This window comes from Megalops cyprinoides, chromosome 2, assembly GCF_013368585.1.
Source record: "Megalops cyprinoides isolate fMegCyp1 chromosome 2, fMegCyp1.pri, whole genome shotgun sequence".
NCBI lineage: Eukaryota > Metazoa > Chordata > Actinopteri > Elopiformes > Megalopidae > Megalops > Megalops cyprinoides.
This window is the reverse complement of record NC_050584.1, coordinates 31,222,686-31,241,938: the sequence shown is the minus strand read 5'-3', so window position 1 is coordinate 31,241,938 and position 19,253 is coordinate 31,222,686. Positions and strand designations below refer to the sequence as shown.

The window sequence follows — 19,253 nt, the reverse complement described above, 5'->3', positions numbered from 1 at the left end:
GGCTGTTAAGTAAATTAGGTAGCACACACGATAGAATCTTATGAAGTTGGGACATTGTTAATTTGTTATGTAAGATATGACAACATAACCCCAAGAATATTTGCATAAGGTACTTAAAATACCCACCCCGTTATATTTTTATTTTAGCAGTCATCAAGTCAAGTTATCGTTGACTCACTCCATTGGCTGCTTTGACAATTTGACATGCAGGTATTTTGATGTCCACATCATCAGTGTATGTTTGTGTATGTGTGTTTTGTGGATTTGTAGCTGAATGGCTATTAAAAGACACAGCTCTCTCTGTCACTAAATGAAGCAGCCAGGTCACTTAGAGTAGCAGAAATTTAGCAGTCAGCACAGTCCTCACCGTTCTGACGGCTCAGTATCTAGAAGGCAACTAATTATTCAGTTCACGAGGAAAGGTTAATTGCTTGCAAGCCATTAAGTTTAGGGCCGCGTCTGACAGTGTACTTGAGAGTGTCCAGAGGTTGAGTGTGAAATGCTTACTGGCCCCTGTGCTGGCTTCCCCTGCATGTCTCACTCCCACAGTCCCATGGGGCCTCTGTTCACCTCCCTCAGAGACATTGGGCAGAACTCTGCTTTCAGTCTCAGAGAAGGGGCAGCGCTTATTAAGCGGTTCAATTACTATTTGTGTTTGTTGCCAGCCGTGACAGTGCAGTTCTGCCTGTGAGACCTACTTGCACATGTACCATGTTGCCACACAAGATCATTTAGGTCAGCTATGCTATGGCAACAGCAGGGTGGGGCATAGCAGCTAGATGCATGTGCTGGAACCCAGGGGGTTTATGCTCTGGGCAATATGCTCCAAGCTCAGCTTCCAGAACTGAGACTCCCAGTGCAGATCCCAACCAATGAGTGACACTCAGCAGTGTTGTCGGATCCACATGCACTCTGTGTAGCGTGGGAAAAGTGATATTTCCGACAATATTATAGGCTGCCTTGGAGAAGCTCTTGAAGAGCTTTGCCATCATGTTGTGAAAAGTGGAAAAAGAGTCAATTGCTTCTACTTAAAAAACCTCTCTGCAGCTGCTACTGTAGATAACTGGCATTTTTGAGATTATTGGATTTATATATAAGTGGGTGTCTACATCCAGAAGGAGCTGGCAGTTGATTTTTGTGTGGGGGTGTGGGGGAATCTTTTTTGCCTTTTCATATGAATCATTGAATTTTGTGTATGTATGTATAGATGTATGTGTGTGTGGGTATATATACTTTTGTGTTTTTCTATGCCTATGACAGTACCAGTGTGTAGGCCAGCCTATGTCAGACTGTACTATGGAATGTCAGCTGTGTGTGTGATATGATAGCCTCATAAAATCAAAGCTTTGCCACTGCTGGAAGATTGGCCACAGTGCAGAATGGTGGGAAATGGCTGTGGGAAAGGATTAGCATTTGCTCACATCAGGAGCAGAAAGAGTGGAGAACTAATGTGGAACTCATTTGTGTCCCACCATTGATTATGAATTTTCTTCCTCCACTACTGTGCTGAGCATTGTTACCATGGAGAGGACTAGACTCATTAATAATAAATAAAACTCATTTGACCCTGACCCATATTGACCGGTACACCACAATTTGTGGTTTGAAATGAAATTTCAGCAGAATGGCTAATTTTTGGTAAATGTTGGCAGCTTCAGTGGAAATAATGTGGCTTGTTTAGATCATGTTATTTGTGAAGCCAGTGTGGCAAGCAATGAATAATGATACTTTTTATGTGGTGGTGTGGTACGTGTACCATTTGGCATGTAGATCCCACTCTCTGCACCACTGGTAAAGATGAAAAAGATATTTTTCTATGTGTGTAAATAACTGCACCAACTTACAATTAAACATCAGAGATAACTGTTCATTTCGCAGAAAATGATGTTGAAGTGGTAACAAAACTGCACCAAACCACAAGTAACCGCCACTTCTCATATCAACTGAAAGTTCGAGCTGAAGTGAACTGCTTCAACCAACCTTAGTGCCAATTACCTCAGTTAGACTCCACAAACTGAAGAACATTTTCAACCAGTTAGAATAGTACAAGCAGATTTTTACAAAGAATGAATGACTTTTTGTTCTCTGCAATTTTACACCATGTTCAGTATACATCAGAATCAGAACGTTTTTCATTTGAATGACCCACAATATTGACTGCTGCATGTAAGTGTCCACTCTACTGTTTCCTGCATCTCAGACCTCCGACAGCGTTAGCCTGGGTTATGACACAGAGAGGCTGATGCAAGTTTCCAAGACACCAAAACACCTCTTGCCCTCTGGGTCCCAGGCTCTGATCCAGTGGGCTGAGGGGCATGGCTATAGTCCGGTCACCTCCTTCACCACCACACCTGTGGCCAACCAGTTCAACCTGCGCCCGAGGGAGCCGGGTATGATTTGCTCAGCCTTGTGGCCTTCATAGCCTCTCACATGACAGCGTTAGAGTCACAGGTGGATGGAGATATGGAAACGGAGCCTGCTCTTCTGCTTTTTTGTCTGCAAGATGTCTGTCAGGCAGAATGAGGTTTTGATGGTGGCTCTTCATTTTGCAGATGTGGCGGATCTTTTGGATAGTGCTTTTCCCCCAGATTTGGCCGTCTTGCACAACTCCAACCTGCACCCGGGGTCAGGGAGCTCCTCCCCACGCCTAGGCCCCAGCCTGCCCTTTCCCTTCTCCCAGGCCAGTACACCCCTGGACCAGGGACTGCCCTACCTGTCCCTGCCCCCCCTGCCAGCGGAACGGCCATGGTTGGGCGGGGAGCCTGAGGAGCAGCAGGGCATGCTAAACGTCGGCTTAAGTGTGCAGTGCGAAGAGCACCGTATGGTGGTGAGCGTGACCAAGGAGAGTCTACAGGTGAGAGAGAACTGCTGTGAGGTGAAACCTCATGCTCCTTGGCCAGGCACAGTGGTCAGTACGTGATCACTTTCCCAGTGGTGTTCAGTCAGGAGGTCAACTCCAATCACTGCACAATTTTTTTACATGCAGCTCTTGAGTGTTGTGCTTTGTGCATTTCAGGTAGATTTGTCCTTGCACAGCTGTGCTTACAAAGCACATTTGTTTATTTTTAACTACTACCATGTTTTTACCTTTGTACTTGTACTTTTAGTTTACAAATCAAGCTGCTACCACTCTGAAGTGATTAATAACATTTTCAGCTGGGAAATTTTGCTAGTTTTCAATTATATTGAAGACTGAGAAGCGCAGGTAGGCCAAAGCTGAGTAACTGGCTCTGAGTGACTGGCTCAGAGTGTCTCTGACCAATAGGTACTTAACATCCAATGACTAGAAAAGCCACATGTATGAAGGGAGATTCAGGCTCCCCTCTCTCAACAGTAATTAGAACGTTTATCTCCAGATTGTAATTTCTCCCAGGCTGTCTGCATTACAGTGGGCACCAAGCAAATTCAGAGTGCAAGAGACCACATTACAGTTCAGTGAAACCTTCACACAATATGAAAATAGTTTTATGCAGGATTGGGCAGTTCCAAAGACATGTATTGTTTGCTGTTGTACTGGGACCTGTATAGCATGAGAACACACTTTACATCAACCCCAGTCTTATTAGCAGTTTTGGTTTTGGATTGTACCAACCCCTGTCTTACAGCCAATTTATGAGAAAAGTAGCAGCTAATTTTTTGATGTCTGTAAATTATGTTTAGAGGCTGTGTGGACATTTTGACTAAATTCCCACACCAGATTTGCATATATTGTAGAAGTGACATGTCTGTGCGTGAAGCAGCAACTCTATCAAAGTGGATTTACCTGGACTTTTAATTTAAATCTGAGGCATTGTTGCACTAGCTATGAGGATCTGTAACATTGCCTTGGAATTTATTATTGAAATTTAACTGCAAAATCTGCCTTTAAATTTGCCTCATTCATTGTGACAATCAATACACTGAAATTGTCAGTGCTCCCGCCCCCTAGCTATTGTGTTTTGTTTTTCCCTGTCCATGTGCTTTTGTTTTCCTTGTGTTCTAGCCCTGCCCCACTCTCTGCCCTGTCTCCGCCCACCCGATCATCCCCTCCTGCCTGCTTACACACCTGCTTCCCATCTCCTCATCAGCCCAGCCCTATATCTACCCTGCTTGTCTCTGTCTTGTTGCCCGTTTGTTGCAGTGTGCCTTTACCTGTCTCGTTCCTGCTGTGTTTTCTGCCTGATCGCTATTCCCTGCATCGACCCTGCCTGCTCTTCGACCTTGCTCCTGCCTGCTGTCCTGCCTTGTTCACCTGATCTTCCTGACTACCTGGTTTGACCCTGCCTGTCCCCGGCTTTGATTCCTGTCCGTGTTTGGACTGCCTTCCTGGTATTTTGACCCTGCCTGTTTTGGACTGCCTGCGTGTTCTGCGATTTTAATAAACGCCTGGACTCTGGAGTTCTTGTGGTCCGCGCCTGAGTCCTTGCCTGTGCCCTGTCAGAAATAGGAGTTTCATCTTAGTGAGTGGACGGATGGCTAAGTAATGTGGCAGTGTGCATGTGTGTATTTTAACTTGCTTGAAGACTGACTACCTCATCTCTACTTAAAGGCAAAAGGGTACAGAGGAGGCATCCTCACCCTTCAGGACCCTGCCTGTACAGCAATGTCTAACACCACTCATTACATCCTGGAGACCCCGCTGACTGGCTGCCAGACTGTCAGATACCCTTTCCGTCCAAGTCCTGTAATCATCTATTTCAACTCAGTGAGTAGAGATCAACCGAACTGGTGGAGGAGTCATTTCCCTGGTATGACTGGATGTACACCTGAATTTTAGGCATGGCTAACTCTGACCTACTCTTATTCCTTTTTTGGCCATGTCATTATTGACATGTTATTTTTAAGATAAAAGGTTATTTGTGTAATTCATGTGCAAGGCTAGATTGCTTTCTCTCAAACTCCTGTGGGCTGGAGGCAGTCATTAATATCGCTGTCAGAGGCCAAGCCATATTTATTTTAATTAGAAAGCGCAGCCAGTGCACTTCCACATTAGTGTTGTTTTTCCTATTCATTGGGCTCAACGCTAACATTAACATAAGCCTCTAAAGGCCAAAGTAAATTCATTTTAATTTTCTTGACTAAAACTCAGGGGCTGTCACAAGACCATATTCACTCAGGTGTAATCCGATTCCTGTGATTCTGCCTTTGAATGAATGTACACAATTCTGGACAGTTCTGCAAGTGATAATTCACCGCCAACTGGAATGGAGGAGCACAACACGCCCTTTATCGTATTCTCTCGCTCATCCTGTTTTCTCAAGTACTTATAACCCATCTAGTTAACCCTATACAACTCTAAAATTTAAACAGAGGAATTACTGTCTCTGTCTCTAACATTGTGATGTTTCTCTGTGCTTTTTATGAGGAATTGAAAAATATGTCTCATGGAGTCGCCTTGATGGTGTGTCAACTGCTAGATGTCCCCATGTATTAACAGCTCATCTGTTTCCAAATAGTTTGGCACATATCTCATGAATTATTTAAGATGTATGACATTCATCCATTGATTCATATCTGCTTTGTTTTATACCTAAATGAGTGGATTAGCTCAAGAGAAGTTGCTCGAGCAAAATGTGGCAAATCAGACACTATTGCCAGGATATATCTAACCTGGGCTATCAGGCTGCCTGGGTTACATTGCTGTTGTCTGAAAAGGTTTTGATCTTCTCTGTTATCATTGGCAGGTAATCATTACCTCCTCTGAGTCAAAGGATGGGAGTGGTTGGCCTCTGGATTATGAGGACATGGAGTCAGGAGACATGAGTTTCCCAATGGACACAGAGGGCATGGAGAGGGCATTCCTGGAACCTGTGGGACCCTGGCCGTCAGTCATGGTAGGTCTCTCTACAGCCAACCAACATGTTAGACAAAACCTAATCAAGTCTTCTCAAAATTTTTAAACGTTTTGTTAACTTAAATAGTTTCCAGTCTGTCTATGATCAGTACAATGACATGACTGTGTGGTTCTGTTTTCCACAGTCATGGATGCTTTTGCAAAATTCAGCACATCTTTCTGTGTTCTGTAGTGGAGGGGAAGCAGATATTGACTTCAAGGGTGGGACATATATTGATAGCTATTAATAGCTATGTAAATTAGAGCAATGCTATTGGTATATCCTTCTAGTGGTGAGCGAGAGAGGTATGGCAAATGCCTTGCCGGTGTATCTGAATCCTGTCCAGATGCTGAGAGTTCTTACACCCTGTCCCCCAGTGTCTCTCAGTGCCAGTAAAGTGCTAATGGGTGATTCACTGTGACCAAGGGTTGAACTCTCAGCGCCTCTCCGTAATGTCTGTCTCCTGAACTTCACTTGACCCAGTGATGGAATGCTGCCACTCTTTCCTCATGGATTTAAGTCCAGTGCAGTGTTATCCCCTTCTCCCTCTCCTATAGGTCCTGAAACTTACAGTCTCCTTATTGAGTTGGGTAATTCCACTACATGATGTGGCAGTTGCTTTGTGCAGGAGTTGTGCTGCCACTCTGTTCTTACAGCTTCACTGGTTCTCTCCTCAGTTTAACTGCACCTACAGAAAGAACCAGGATCCCTCTGGCCCGTTTCCCAGAGCTGGCCCTGGAAAGGACCAGGTGAACAACGTGACCTTCAGTATGGAGCTGTACAGCACTGACCTCTTCTACTACCCTGCCCCCCAGGCCTTCCTCACAACCTCTGAGAACAAGCCTATCTTTGTGGAGGTAAAACAAAGCACAGATCTATAGGCGTAACAATGCAAGACCATATATTTATTCCACGAAAAAAAGCTCAAGCTTATATGTGACTGGTCCCTCCAGATGATAAGGTCACTTGACAAGGAGTTATATGTGCAAACTGAAGTAGTTTTCACTGCACTAGAATTGATATGGGATTAGAGAGAAAAAGTGGTATGAATTGGTATGCGTGTGTGTGCGTGTGTGTGCGTGCGTGTGTGTGCGTGCGTGTGCGTGTGCGTGCGTGTGCGTGCGTGTGCGTGTGTGTGCGTGTGTGTGCGTGTGTGTGTCTGTGTGTGTGCGAGCACATGTCTATGTAGTATCTATCTGAATGAAATTTTGTTCCAAAACAAAAATGACTGCAAAAAGGTGCGGAAATAAACATTTGCTCTGGAGTTCAGTCACCTTGACTCACAGAAATGGGCCTGTTTGGTCAGGTACTTTCCAGGATGTAGAGGGTTCTTTTAGATTTAATGTCCCATCTGTCCCTCCTTAACCTTTTTTGGCTGTGCCCTGTTGCACAGAGGTAATGTTAGGATTCCAGGGAGAGTTCAACATTTTTGTGTCTGTGCAGAATGCAGCTGACACTCCTGAGAATACAATCAGGGAGCTCACTAAGAGAAGCCTGATTCCATCCCACTGACCTCTTTGAACAGGTGATGAATGGTTTGAGAGGATGACAGTTGCATAACATTGTGGGCTCACAAAAATATTGCACTGGGTGCCACATCTGGCTGTTCTCCCATTACTCTTTGAAGCTCTTGACCATTCGTAGAGCATTCTGAAGAAGCCAGCTGTCTACGGTGCACTGAGACAGCAACCCAAATTTATGTGTGGTTCCTCTTCCATGTGCCATAGCTGTTGTTCTAAATGTCTTGTCCAGGCACAGGATTTACTGCAGTGTATGGTCCATAAGAGGAGCTGGCAGCACAGTGCGGTGTTTCATAGCATGGACGGGGATGCGGGTGGTAGCCACAACTCGATCCAGGCAAGCAATCGGTTTGTAGGCCCTAGGATCGCGTCACCATGCTTGGCGAACATGTGTGCAGCTCATGTTTTTCACAGAGAGGAAGAGAGAATGCAAGGATGGTGGTATGAGGAAATGCCTTGTGGTTTTCACACACAATGATCTTTAAACTTTTGAAGGGACAATAAAATCACATCTGTGATTGTTGGAACAGTGAACTGTGTGATAGCTCTCCCCTGACATGGTTTCCTTCATGGAAAAAGTTGATCGGCCCATCAGTAATTCTCTCTACTGATAAGAATGACTTCTGAGGTGGGGGGTTTTCTGCAAACATTTTCAGGTGTATGCATGAAAGTAATTAATGTGTAGCCAGCTATATGTGTTATTTGCTATTAAAAAAGAGCTGTGTATTAAAATTTATCATTGGTCCTGCCACAGGTGCAGCTGAGATGGACATGACAGGAACAACACTAATTTCAATCATTTATGTAGTGTCTATATGAATAACATTGATTACAAATGGTATAACAACTGTACCAATGCCCATGTGACAATGGCACAGAACAAATCCAGACTGAAGAGAGGTCAAAGGACAGTTCCACCCCTGTTTGAAGAGCCTCCGTTGCTCATTTATTAAGTGGCACTCAAGGCAGCGCTAGCCATAGCGCTAGCGATACCTTATCAAAGCATACATTGATACATTTAGGAGCAGAAAAACAGCAAAGCCCAATAAGGTCTGGTTCTTACCAGGCTGCATCATTTTCATGACGCACTCAAAAAGGTGTATCTTTACAATTGTGTTCATGAAAGTAATCATTCCTCTTACATTAGAATCACACCTTGCTCCTGTTATTGCTCCAGGTATTTAATTTTTTTCATTCTCCCTTGTCTTGTTTCCTGTAGGTTTCCATCACTAAAGCTGACCAAGAGCTTGGCTTTATGATCCAGACATGCTTTATCTCATCCAACTCCAACCCCAACATTCCTTCTGACTATACTCTCATTGAGAACATCTGCCCCACGGATGATTCGGTCAAGTTTTACCCCCAGCGGGTGGGCTTCCCTGTTCCACATGCACAGATGGACAGCAAGAGGTTCAGCTTCACCTTCAGGTCGAAGTTCAACGTGTCCCTGCTCTTTCTGCACTGTGAGATGTCCCCATGCACAAAGAGACACTCAGATGGACAAGGCTTGCCTGGGGTGAGAGCTCCGTTTCCTTTGCACCCTCCACAGCACCCCTGCCCCCCACACCCATACTTTTACACAAACAACCACCTTTCAGAGGGTAAGTATTCCGGTCCAGGTCCAGCTGTTCTCAAGGCTTGCATTTCAGTTCCCAGAGTTGATGCTGACTTTCATGCTCTGGGTGCCAACTTCAATCCATTTTCAAACTGAGAAGGAAGCATAAATCTCTGAAGGTTTCCTAAGTAACCACCTGAAGAACAAAACAATATTATAGCCCAGTCTTTTTTAGCTTTTACCTCAATCTCTGTTAAGCTATAGCACATGTTAGCATTTGACATCTTTAACATTTTCACTCATTTATATGCTGTTTTTTACAAAGCATATTTTACAATAAACATGCCTATTTGTCGAAAGAATAACTAAGGTTAGATGTTTCTTTAGGGGTGTCCTAAGGTTAAAGCCATCACCCAGACGCCTGTATCCTGTTTAATGCTTGGAAAGGTTATGCTTTGGAAAGAAATGAGATAATATAAAATGCATATGGTTTCTATGTAATTATTTGTGTGGTTACAGTGTAGTTAAGTGAAGTTGAAACAGATTAAGTTCCTTTTACTGGTGGGTTTTTGGTAAAAAGTTTTGCCTGCATACACAATATAACATAATGAATTGTATGGACAGAACATGTTTTTCAGGGTAAATGTGCTGACAGTAATTAGTCTTTGTACAAAATTATACAAATGATATACAAATACACATATACCCAGCTATGTGTCAACTGGTTAAGTAATACGGATGTTAAGATTTCAACATTGTGTTATCATTCTTTGAAGCAGAGAACAATTGACCAGCTGGCCTGATGGGCTGGGGCTACTCAAGATATAATTTAAACAAATCTGGCTAGGACTAAATCAGTATATCCTTCAACTCTTCATATGAAACAGACAGTTCATAATTATAGTGAGCAAGGGCAGTGCAGCCACTCCCACCAGTCATTCTTTGTTTCCAGCACAGTTATTAGTTTCCACAAATCAAGGAGATCACAATAATGGGACAGCATTTGTTCTGTAATGTAGAAGGACATTTCACATTACTAATCAGACATTTCACAAACTAATCCCTTAAATTGACCCCATTTGCAAAATGCAGATGATTCAAGGTAACCCATGTTTGAAATGAACATGGCCTACCTGCTGTGAATTTGTTGTTTAGAGTGCAAGATCAAACTGTCAGGCCGCACTTAGAGCACGATGGCAGGCAGATTATGAATGATGCTGATGCTGATGTGTATAATGCATAGTCTAGTGTATAGACTCTGACCCAAAGCTGGTCCCTCTGCAGTGTATACAGCCAGATGAGGCCTGCACCTCTGTCAATGTGGATGTCATCCTGGCCATGATGATGAACACAAAGACCTCCACAAAACCTCTGGTGGTGGTGTCTGACCAGAAGCTCCCAGAGCCACCAGGTGAGCCAGCAGTAAGCCAGCAAACAGCAGAATTTAACCATCATGTCTTATCTTTGGGGGGGACAATGAAAAAACTGATCTCAGAATCTGGGCTGGGGTTCCCAGAGACCCTCAGAAATGTCAGTGCGATGCACTTTGAGCCAGGGGATTGTGAGATATGGATCTGGTCAGAGCAGGGGAGATGGGGCAGAAAGACTAGGGAGGCCTAGACCTGATTCCTGCCATACCGACTTATTAACATGTAAGGATGAGCAGAGGATCAAGGGGCCAAGATTTTTTTTACATTTAGTTGCTCTGAGTGCCCCCCCCCCCCCCCCCCCCCCATGGAGTTCATGGCATTGGGCAAGCACACATCCAGAGTGAGGTGGAGTAGGGAGTAGTGGTGAACAAGTGTCACATTTTGCCAGTTATGATCTGAACTGAGATAGGATGCTGTCTCCAGAGGCATCCCATTGGTGCACATATGCTAGCTGGGAACAGACATCCTTGTGAGTCAGCTTTGTTTCATGTTTATTTTCCATGTCAACCACAAAGCACTTTTTGACCACTGTGTATGCATGAGGCAAGGTGAATACAATGGAGATACTAGTTCATCATGGCTTGTCTGATTGTCCAGAATCTGACTCTATTGTTGTCACTTCTGGTTTTGTTGTTGCAAGTGAGATTTATTGTTTTGTTTGTAATGAAGGTTACAAGGGCAGCACTGAACAGTCCTAAAAAAGAACCTGTACCCAAGACATGACAGTAATAGAGCATGTCTTCATGACTGGATGGCAGTGAGCAGAATTATCATATGCAAAGGGCTGGTGTTGGCTAGTGCCAGTTCTCTTGGGTTTGCTTTCCCTGGTATCAATTACGTAAATACAGATATTCCATAAATGTAATGAAAAAAGGCCTTCAGCTTAAAGTGTGTTTATTATACAAAGGCATCTCTTATGCTGAGATAGCAAAGAAAACAGGCAGCCTTTCATGATCTCAAAGTCCTGCCCTGAAGGGAATTCCAGTCTGTTCATTTTGATCTACAAATCATAGACAGCTATTTGCAGGCAGTGTGTGCACAAGAAAGCACACAGGCCTAGAGCCGTTGCTCTCTGAGTAAATTTATTATCCCACAATGTCGATAAATGCCATTTTTTAATACACAGCTGTGACAAGCACTCAGCTCCAAATACTGTATGGTCATGTTTCCTTTAATGAGATTTCTAGCTTCTGAGAGGAATAGCACTGTAGAGTCATGGTAAAGGTATCAGACTCTGGGCCTTGGTTTTTTGGGTTTGAGTCCCAAGTGAGAAACTGCTTTTGGGGTGGGTATGTTTACCCCACTTGAACTGGTGAATACCCAGTGGTGTAAATGATGTAGACGACATACAAATAAATTGTGACCATTTTGAATGTGGGAGGATAATGTTAACAAGCATATGAAGATCATGTCCTCTGGCCACAGCCAACTGAATATGAAAGCACCTCGCTGTTTTCACTCTCCTTTGGAAGAGCTTGGCATGTTGGGAAGTGGGAAAGGAGGAAAAGACCATAAAGCACCCTGATGCCCTCATGCAGTGGGTGTTTGGATGTGATTTCGCAGCGCTGGCAGGGACATGGCCAATCCTGTCCCTCATGAACCTTAGTGCACAAGGTTTGACCTTCACATGGGCCCTGCACCACAACCCCTTTCTGATCCCCCAGCAGCGCTCTGTTCTTGTTCCTTAAGGACAGCTTTGACACTGCCTCCCATTCAGGCGGTTCCCAGCGTGTTTGCTGTTGTTACCAAGAGCCTTGATCTTTATCACGTGGAGACTTGATCTCTCGTCTCCACATGTTTTTCCTGTGACGGTATTCTGTGCTGCCCACAGTCCCAGGTTAATGTCAATGGCTCCGGCTCAAACGTTGCATCTTGCGCTTCGCTCTGGCTTTCCCCTGTCCCGACTGATCCTTGCACGGCCTGCAGTGTTGACAGCTCAGCATGGCGTTGTCCTGCATAACAAGCCAAGCAGGGAGCAATGGGGGGGGGGGGGGACTGAGAGCTCTTTTGAGGGTCTGTCATCATCCACCAAAGTGTTCTTTCTGAGAATAGCAGATATTGTGCTCTTATCCTGGACCCAAGCTCTTTGGTTGAGCAATACAAAACTTATGTCATATTGGACATTTGGATATAATTAGAGTATATTCTTATTTTCAGAATCATGCACATCTTGCTAAAAACCTCACCAATAAAAACAGGGCTGAAGTTGATGGTAAATTGGTTCATTTTTTTAAGTTCTTGTCTATGCCATCCTAAGCTCTAAGACTGCTCAATAGTGTCTGATGAAATTCAAGGGTGTGCTGATCCTTAATGTAATACAAGAGATGTGCCTTTACCTCATGGATTCTTTTGTACAAATTACCTGTTCAACCGAAAACAAAGCTAGTAATCACGCACTCTTGACAGCTGGACATTGTACTGTGCACTTACATACTGCTTTGTGTGAAGCTGTCAAGATTGCACATCATTCCTCTTCAGTCTGCAGACAGTTCCTAATGGGTCAAGTCTTAAGTTATATTTGCATTTCAGACAGCTACAGTGTTATGTTAAAAAGGACATTGAGCATCAAGGCCAACATTACTTCCCTGATGTAACAGTACGTGAAATTTATGTGTCCTATTGCACTGTTTTTCAAAAGAGAGCTTACATCTGTCTCATTGTTGTTCCAGTTCCCAGCATGCAGACCATTTCCCAGGCTCCAGTAGGTCCTCAAAAGGGTAAGTCTGAATGAGCCTCACAAAGATCACAGCGAAGACAGAGGAGTAGCATAGAGGCAGAATTTTTGGAGTGTGGCATGCTTGTAGCACAAGATGCAGAAATATCAATATGTTATCTTTGTTTTGTTGTGAATAAAGGGTGGATGTTTTGCAGATATAATGTATGTCCTGGACACTCCCACGGTGGTTGGAATTGCCTTCACAGCGTTTGTAATCGGGGCGCTGCTGACAGGAGCCTTGTGGTTTATTTACTCACACACAGGTAAGCTTTCTTTCACTCGCCTTTTCTTTCGGGCTCATGAGGGTGTTGCTGTTTGAGCACAAACTTTTCAGTTTGTCCCTTTTAGCCAGCAGTCTCTGAACTGGCAGAACAATAAGCTGCAAAGAATGGGAAATCATCCTACCAAAGCCTGTTCTCAAATGACAGAAAGGACTGCAGTGCTCAGCAGTGGCAAGCTTGCTTTCTTTGCTGATGAGAATCTGAGGAGGCAGCCCCTGCACTTTGAATGCATCTTATTTGTCAGCAGACACAAATCTTTTCTGTCCCTTTGGGCATTCATGGCCAGAGGAATGGTCAACCGGATTCTCATTACAGTGGGCAGAGAGGGGGATGGAATTCCCCATCTGCCAAGGGTGTTTTGAGGGCTCACCAGGCTGGCCACACAGGAGGAGACATGATCCAGCTGCTGCATGCCAAGGCCTTCCTTGCCTTCTCCAGATCGACCTCTAACCCTCTGAAGGAAGAAGTAATTGGCTGAGATTGCTCTCTCATCAGCTGGCTGAGGCAGCGCAAATGATGTTCTTGCGAGAGGCGACCTCTGAACCCTGATGTTTTTCCATGCATCTGCTAAATGGCTGACATGGTCATTGACCCCTGACTGTCCTCCTGTAAAATAAATCTGTCATAAAGCCGGATGAAGGGCTGCTGCAACATCCTGCCTTATTTATCTTGCAATATCTCAAATGAGCTCACAGATTTTCCTGATCTAATGAGACATAGGGAGGACTGTGGTTTTTAGAGAAGTGCCAGCTGAAGCTCACAGGGGGAGAATAGATGAACTGGGTCGCTTAGTGTTTTGTCCACAATTTCGACATGTTTTTAGTCATTTAGTTAGGTGGAATATCATCAAACTGTAGACATCATTTTTAGAGTAATATTAGACGATTGTTATTTCTTGTAGCAAGAAGTGAAAAAATGTGGTTGTGGGTGTTGGGGTATTTTACTACTGTTTCCTATAGAGACTTGTCCATTTAGACAGGTAGAGATATGTAAGCCATTCAGTTCCATCATTTCCTGAAGGGCAAAACTTGGGCTTTCCTCCTTCTAGGGCTGTGGGTATTAAACAAGTCATTAGAGAAAGATAAAGTGTGACCTTTCATAACGGCTTACATATTTCCAAAAACATTTTCATTAGATGTTATGTATACTTTTCAAGGCGATAGAACTTAATAACACCCACACACAATAACAGTCGGTTTGCAACCCAGTAAATTCATGAAACTGTCCAATGCATCCTGTGCATCCATAGGCCAGTGAGAAGGTTGAAAGCTGCTTCCTTCAATCCACCCACACACAGCACAGCATAAGGTCCTGAAGTACAAATAGTGTGTTACTCAAGTTCAGTCTTGCATTCTTATTTCAAAAAAGTGACCTCTGAGATATGGATCAAAAATATTCTCCAAACAGCCAACGTATTTGTTAAAAATGAACCTCTATTTAGCCTCAAAGGGCACAGGACAATGTATGTAAAAGGATGTCAGCTGTTTTCTGAAACTCCCTCTTATGCATGAGTTACCTTCTGAAGTGTGGGGTCACAGTCTATATTAGGTAGGCCTGGAGGGTCCCAAAGCCATTTTTGGGCCTGGCAGTGCTCTCACTGGCTGACAGCACCTTTAGGAGGAGAAACATGAGCTGGAGCCTGCATTTTGACTGCATGGAGATTCAACGACCGTGAACTCTCTCTGGAGTGACAGATACTTCCCTCATCCTTGTTGCCTCCACCACCCTCCCCTCTTCCCTGGATCCATGACAGAATGTGAGGTCACCTTTCTCGGAAGTGAAAAACATTTTGGTGTGGTTGAGAAGGTAAACACAGCAGGTGTCTCAGAACCTGGCTGGCTGGGACGCAGAAAAAAAAAAACCTGTGGTCGAATGAGGAGCTCATAATGGAATGTTCTTGAGCCAGAAAAGGAGGGAGAAACAATGCAATCATTCCAGCAAAAGAAGGCTAAGTTTGAGAGGTACAAATGTTTGTTTTTCCCCATTAATCCTGTGGTGCTCTGACTGGCTCCTGCCTACAGAATGAGTCCCCATTTCCCAGAGGATTCAATCTTCAAAACGTAAGACAAATAGTATAATAATAAGTGGTAATAATGGGCCAATAGTATTTAGCAGAATCCTAAAAGGTATACTTCACTGGTCACAGGTTAAGCATGTCCATCTCCTTATTTCAAAGAAAAAGAATATGACAAAGAAGCAGTCTACCATGCTTTCAGTTGAGACAGATTTTGGTTCCTTACATGACTATCATTGCTGCTGTGAAGGGACTTACATTTTTATAGAGGTCGTAAAGAAAATGGACAAAATTTAGCAAGGTCTGGTCCCTCCTGAGTAGAAATAGAAGTTGCCTCTTCTGTGAAATCATAGACAATATGCTGTGCATGTACTGTTATTGTAGCTGGACATTTCCTCAGAGACAAATTAAGGCAAGCCATCTCCATCACAATTTCAGCTTTTTTTACAGGGTAAGTAGCTACAAGCTAGTACAGGAATAAAGTTATTTCCCTTTTTATCAGCCAGATGAATATCTAGATACACACATAGATGTACATGCAGAATTAGGCCTCTATTCAGCCCCACTGCTATGCATTTATAATTAAATTTGCAGAATAAATTGAGGATCTTACTGTATTTTTTCTTTTACAACATTATAAAAACTTGACAAAAATGTTGTGCAAAAAACAAAAAAGGAGAAATGCATTGTTGTTAGATTGAGGCCTTTCTATACATACAGTAACTAAATGATGGAGTGAAAGGACCTTGGCCAAGACACCGCTGAGGCTAATACTAGGGTACCAGTGTGCTTAAATTCTTGAAATGTTATGGCAAAGTTTTCGTAGAGTTGCCTGAGTAGGAATCTGCAGGATGCCCCCGTTAATGAAGCCCAGGGATCACTGAGGCCTTACCGGACAAATCTTAGCACAGGTCGAGGGGGTTTTCTTATGACGCTAGGCTCTGAATATACATCGCAAAGGGGAAAGGGCTGGTCTGCGGGTTAGCGGGCCATTACTGACTAGTCTCTCTCTCTCTCTCTCTCTCTCTGTCTCACATCTTGCTCAAGAGCAGTAATATTTTAGCCTACAGGTTTGTTCACTAAAGGCCCAGGAACAGAGCTCTGTCTGAGACCAGGCCCGACTCTGCTTTCTCCACAGTTTAAACAACCCCATTACCTAAAAGGAAATGCGTAGTTGAAGAGTGGGTCTTGAAAAGATGTTCTGTTTTTAGCTAGAGCTCTTGGAAGCTCTGTTTTGGCAGAGATTAGCTAAGGGGCCTGAAAGAGGGAATCGGGCAGTCTGAATATCCTCCACCCCTACAAAGAAGAAAAAAGTCACACTCTTTCTCCTTTTTTGTACAGTTTGGGTTAGAAGCCTCCTTTGCACACAGGCAGGATCCTCCATGCTCCTCACAAGATCACACAGGAAGGCAGGGCTGCTCACAAATAACTGGCTGGAGTATGGTTTTGCACCAAAAGTGTATTGGGCCAAATACGTTAAACATTTTTTTTCTTCCTCAGATGGTTCAATTCCCCACTCCAGACAAACATTCCAAACAGATGGAGGCATGTTTAATTACCTAAAAATTTGTTCTAATTCTAAGTCCAGGAAAAAAAGGAATGCACATATGAAACAAAGAGGAGTAAACAACTCATGTAGCAGGGAGGACAGGCCGTCCGATATTTATCCTGTTGCAGTTGGTGAAGTTGTTTAAACTGCAGGCTGCTAAAGGAGAGGAGGACTGGAAAAGAAAGCCTGGCTCAGAATCATTAGCTGTCTGCTGGACCTGCTGTTTCCAAATGACATGGTCAGCTGGCTGAAACCACTCTGTTTGAAGAGTTTACCTCTCGGACAGTCTGTTTCTTTTCCCTTGATCGCCTGAATTGTGACTTGGTTATAAGCCAATGATTGTTGCTTTCACTTAAAACCATAACTGTGAATTGCTCACTACCAGGAATAGATAGCACTAGTGTTGCATAACAGCTTATTCTTAAATCAAACGGCATCTGCAGTAGTTAATTGAGCCGCTATAAGGCCACCCTGTAAATGAACTGGTTTCTTCTTCCTGCATTTCTTATGATACATTACATTACCTTATTATGATTTAGCAGATGCTCTTTTCCAGAGTGACTTATGGTTACAGTTTTTACATGTTATCCAGTTATATAGGTTAATATTTACTGAGGCAAGCACCTTGCCTAAAGGTACAGCAGTAGTGCCCCAGCTGGAAATCGAACCAGCAACGTTTCAGTTACAAGCCTTGCTTCTTATCATTATGCATTACAGCTGATACTCTACTTCAATCCAAAGGAAGTTCAAAATCAGTTACTAATGAAAGGCACCCAAACCTCAGGGCAGGGAACTGCCCATCACTGGTCTAAGTAATTCAACTCATTACACCATAAAATGCCATAAAAAATGGCGCCAGAATTGTACAGAAGCAGTGTTACAATTTCTATGTGAAATAGAAAAAAACAGTTTGATTTACAAATGGTCTTTGCAAATTAGGCATCGGCCATCTTTGATGTGCCTTATGTCAGGCATCTCATTGGAGAGGTCTGTGAGTTGCTCCGGGCTGATTCAGAAGTGCGGCTGGGGAAGGAGCCTGAGAGGAAGCCCTCAGTGGAGTTATGGTGCTCACCTCTTTTGACAGCTGTTGTGTCCCTGTCTCCACTCAGGTGAAACAGCGGGGCCACAGCAGGTCTCCAAGTCCCTGCCAGCCTCTGAGAACAGCAGCGCGGCACACAGTATCGGCAGCACGCAAAGCACACCCTGTTCTGTCAGCAGCACAGCCTAGTGTTCTGCCAGCATGGATCACTCGTGCCACCTGATGACGTTCATGTTTCCAGGATGAAAACAAATACAGTTGGTTTTTACGAGCAGAGATAGGTCACTTTTTGAAGTTTCCCAACACAAAACACATAATACTCCTCAGTGAATAGTCTGTGCTTTTTTCTATTACACCCAAAAAGAAGCATTTAAAATGTGCAGCTGTACTACTGTATTATAGCAAGAACTGCCGATCTGGGAGCATACAGAACAAGGACAAATCCAGAGGTAAAATGTGCAACATGCTAGTGAAGTACCAACCTAGTCTTGTTTTCTTTCCCCAATGCTGCTTTTCTCCTTAACCATAAAAGATAAGTCTTTATATTTTAATTTATGTGGACTTGTACAGGCTTTATGGTTTTGATCAGTGAATGTATTAATTCATCCCGTTCATAAGACTAAAGAGAACATATATTTGTAAAGTAATTTCTTTATTTTTTTATGAATATTGTAAATAAGTGATATAAGTAAGGTAAGGTGTTCTTGGATTTTTTAATGAAGTCCAGTGTAGAAAAAAAACAAACAACATATATGAATTATAATTATATGAATTATGCCAGATGTAATTGTTTTGGTTTTATGCTGAATGTCTTTAGTTTGCTGTAAGGCAATTGGAAAAAAAAAAAAAAAAAAAAAAAAAAAAACCTTTATCTATAGTCTGTAACCATGGACAGTTAATGTGAAAGGCTGTCTTGAACACATTTTCAAAGGATTGGGCATTAAATGTAAAAAGTAACTAACCATATTGCAAGAGTAATAAGCCTTTTTTCAGTGGGTCTTATACCACTACCTGATTTCTCTTCTCACATTAAAAAGAAATGTAGATCCGTACAAGCATCATATTTTATAAGGTTATTCAGTTTTACTGGACCACTCTTGCAAAAACAATGCTACATCAACCATTTATACATGTCCATACATGAATCACCAAACTTTCAATGTTTAATTTTTACATTCTTGTATAGATTTTGTAACACATACAAGATATTACAAAGAGAGGCTTACTGAGCTACTTGCTCAGGTAGGAAAGCCATTTTTACTGTGTCTTATTCTTTCAATGCTCAATCTGTTGTTGCTGACTTAAGATGTAACTTATAGATGTGTATCTACATTCC

General features: G+C 43.1%; 1 protein-coding gene across 5 annotated transcripts in view; it reads left to right on the top strand.

Moving 5' to 3' along the window:
• The window catches only part of LOC118773315 (transforming growth factor beta receptor type 3-like), a 66,648-nt gene extending 48,166 nt beyond the window's left edge, over positions 1–18,482 (top strand). For 3 of the 5 annotated variants that reach the window (XM_036522186.1, XM_036522188.1, XM_036522187.1), the window contains exons 8-17: positions 2,201–2,390; positions 2,553–2,854; positions 4,529–4,684; positions 5,664–5,813; positions 6,491–6,670; positions 8,553–8,849; positions 10,173–10,299; positions 12,988–13,035; positions 13,190–13,297; positions 17,988–18,482. In XM_036522186.1, the coding sequence (XP_036378079.1) occupies positions 2,201–2,390; positions 2,553–2,854; positions 4,529–4,684; positions 5,664–5,813; positions 6,491–6,670; positions 8,553–8,849; positions 10,173–10,299; positions 12,988–13,035; positions 13,190–13,297; positions 17,988–18,106 (1,677 nt within the window). In that variant the 3' untranslated portion in view covers positions 18,107–18,482. Of the gene's footprint in view, positions 1–2,200; positions 2,391–2,552; positions 2,855–4,528; positions 4,685–5,663; positions 5,814–6,490; positions 6,671–8,552; positions 8,850–10,172; positions 10,300–12,987; positions 13,036–13,189; positions 13,298–13,630; positions 13,941–17,962 lie in introns of those variants that run through there. The other 2 variants (XM_036522190.1, XM_036522189.1) reach the window with 2 other exon arrangements.
• The last annotated feature ends 771 nt before the right edge of the window (positions 18,483–19,253 follow it).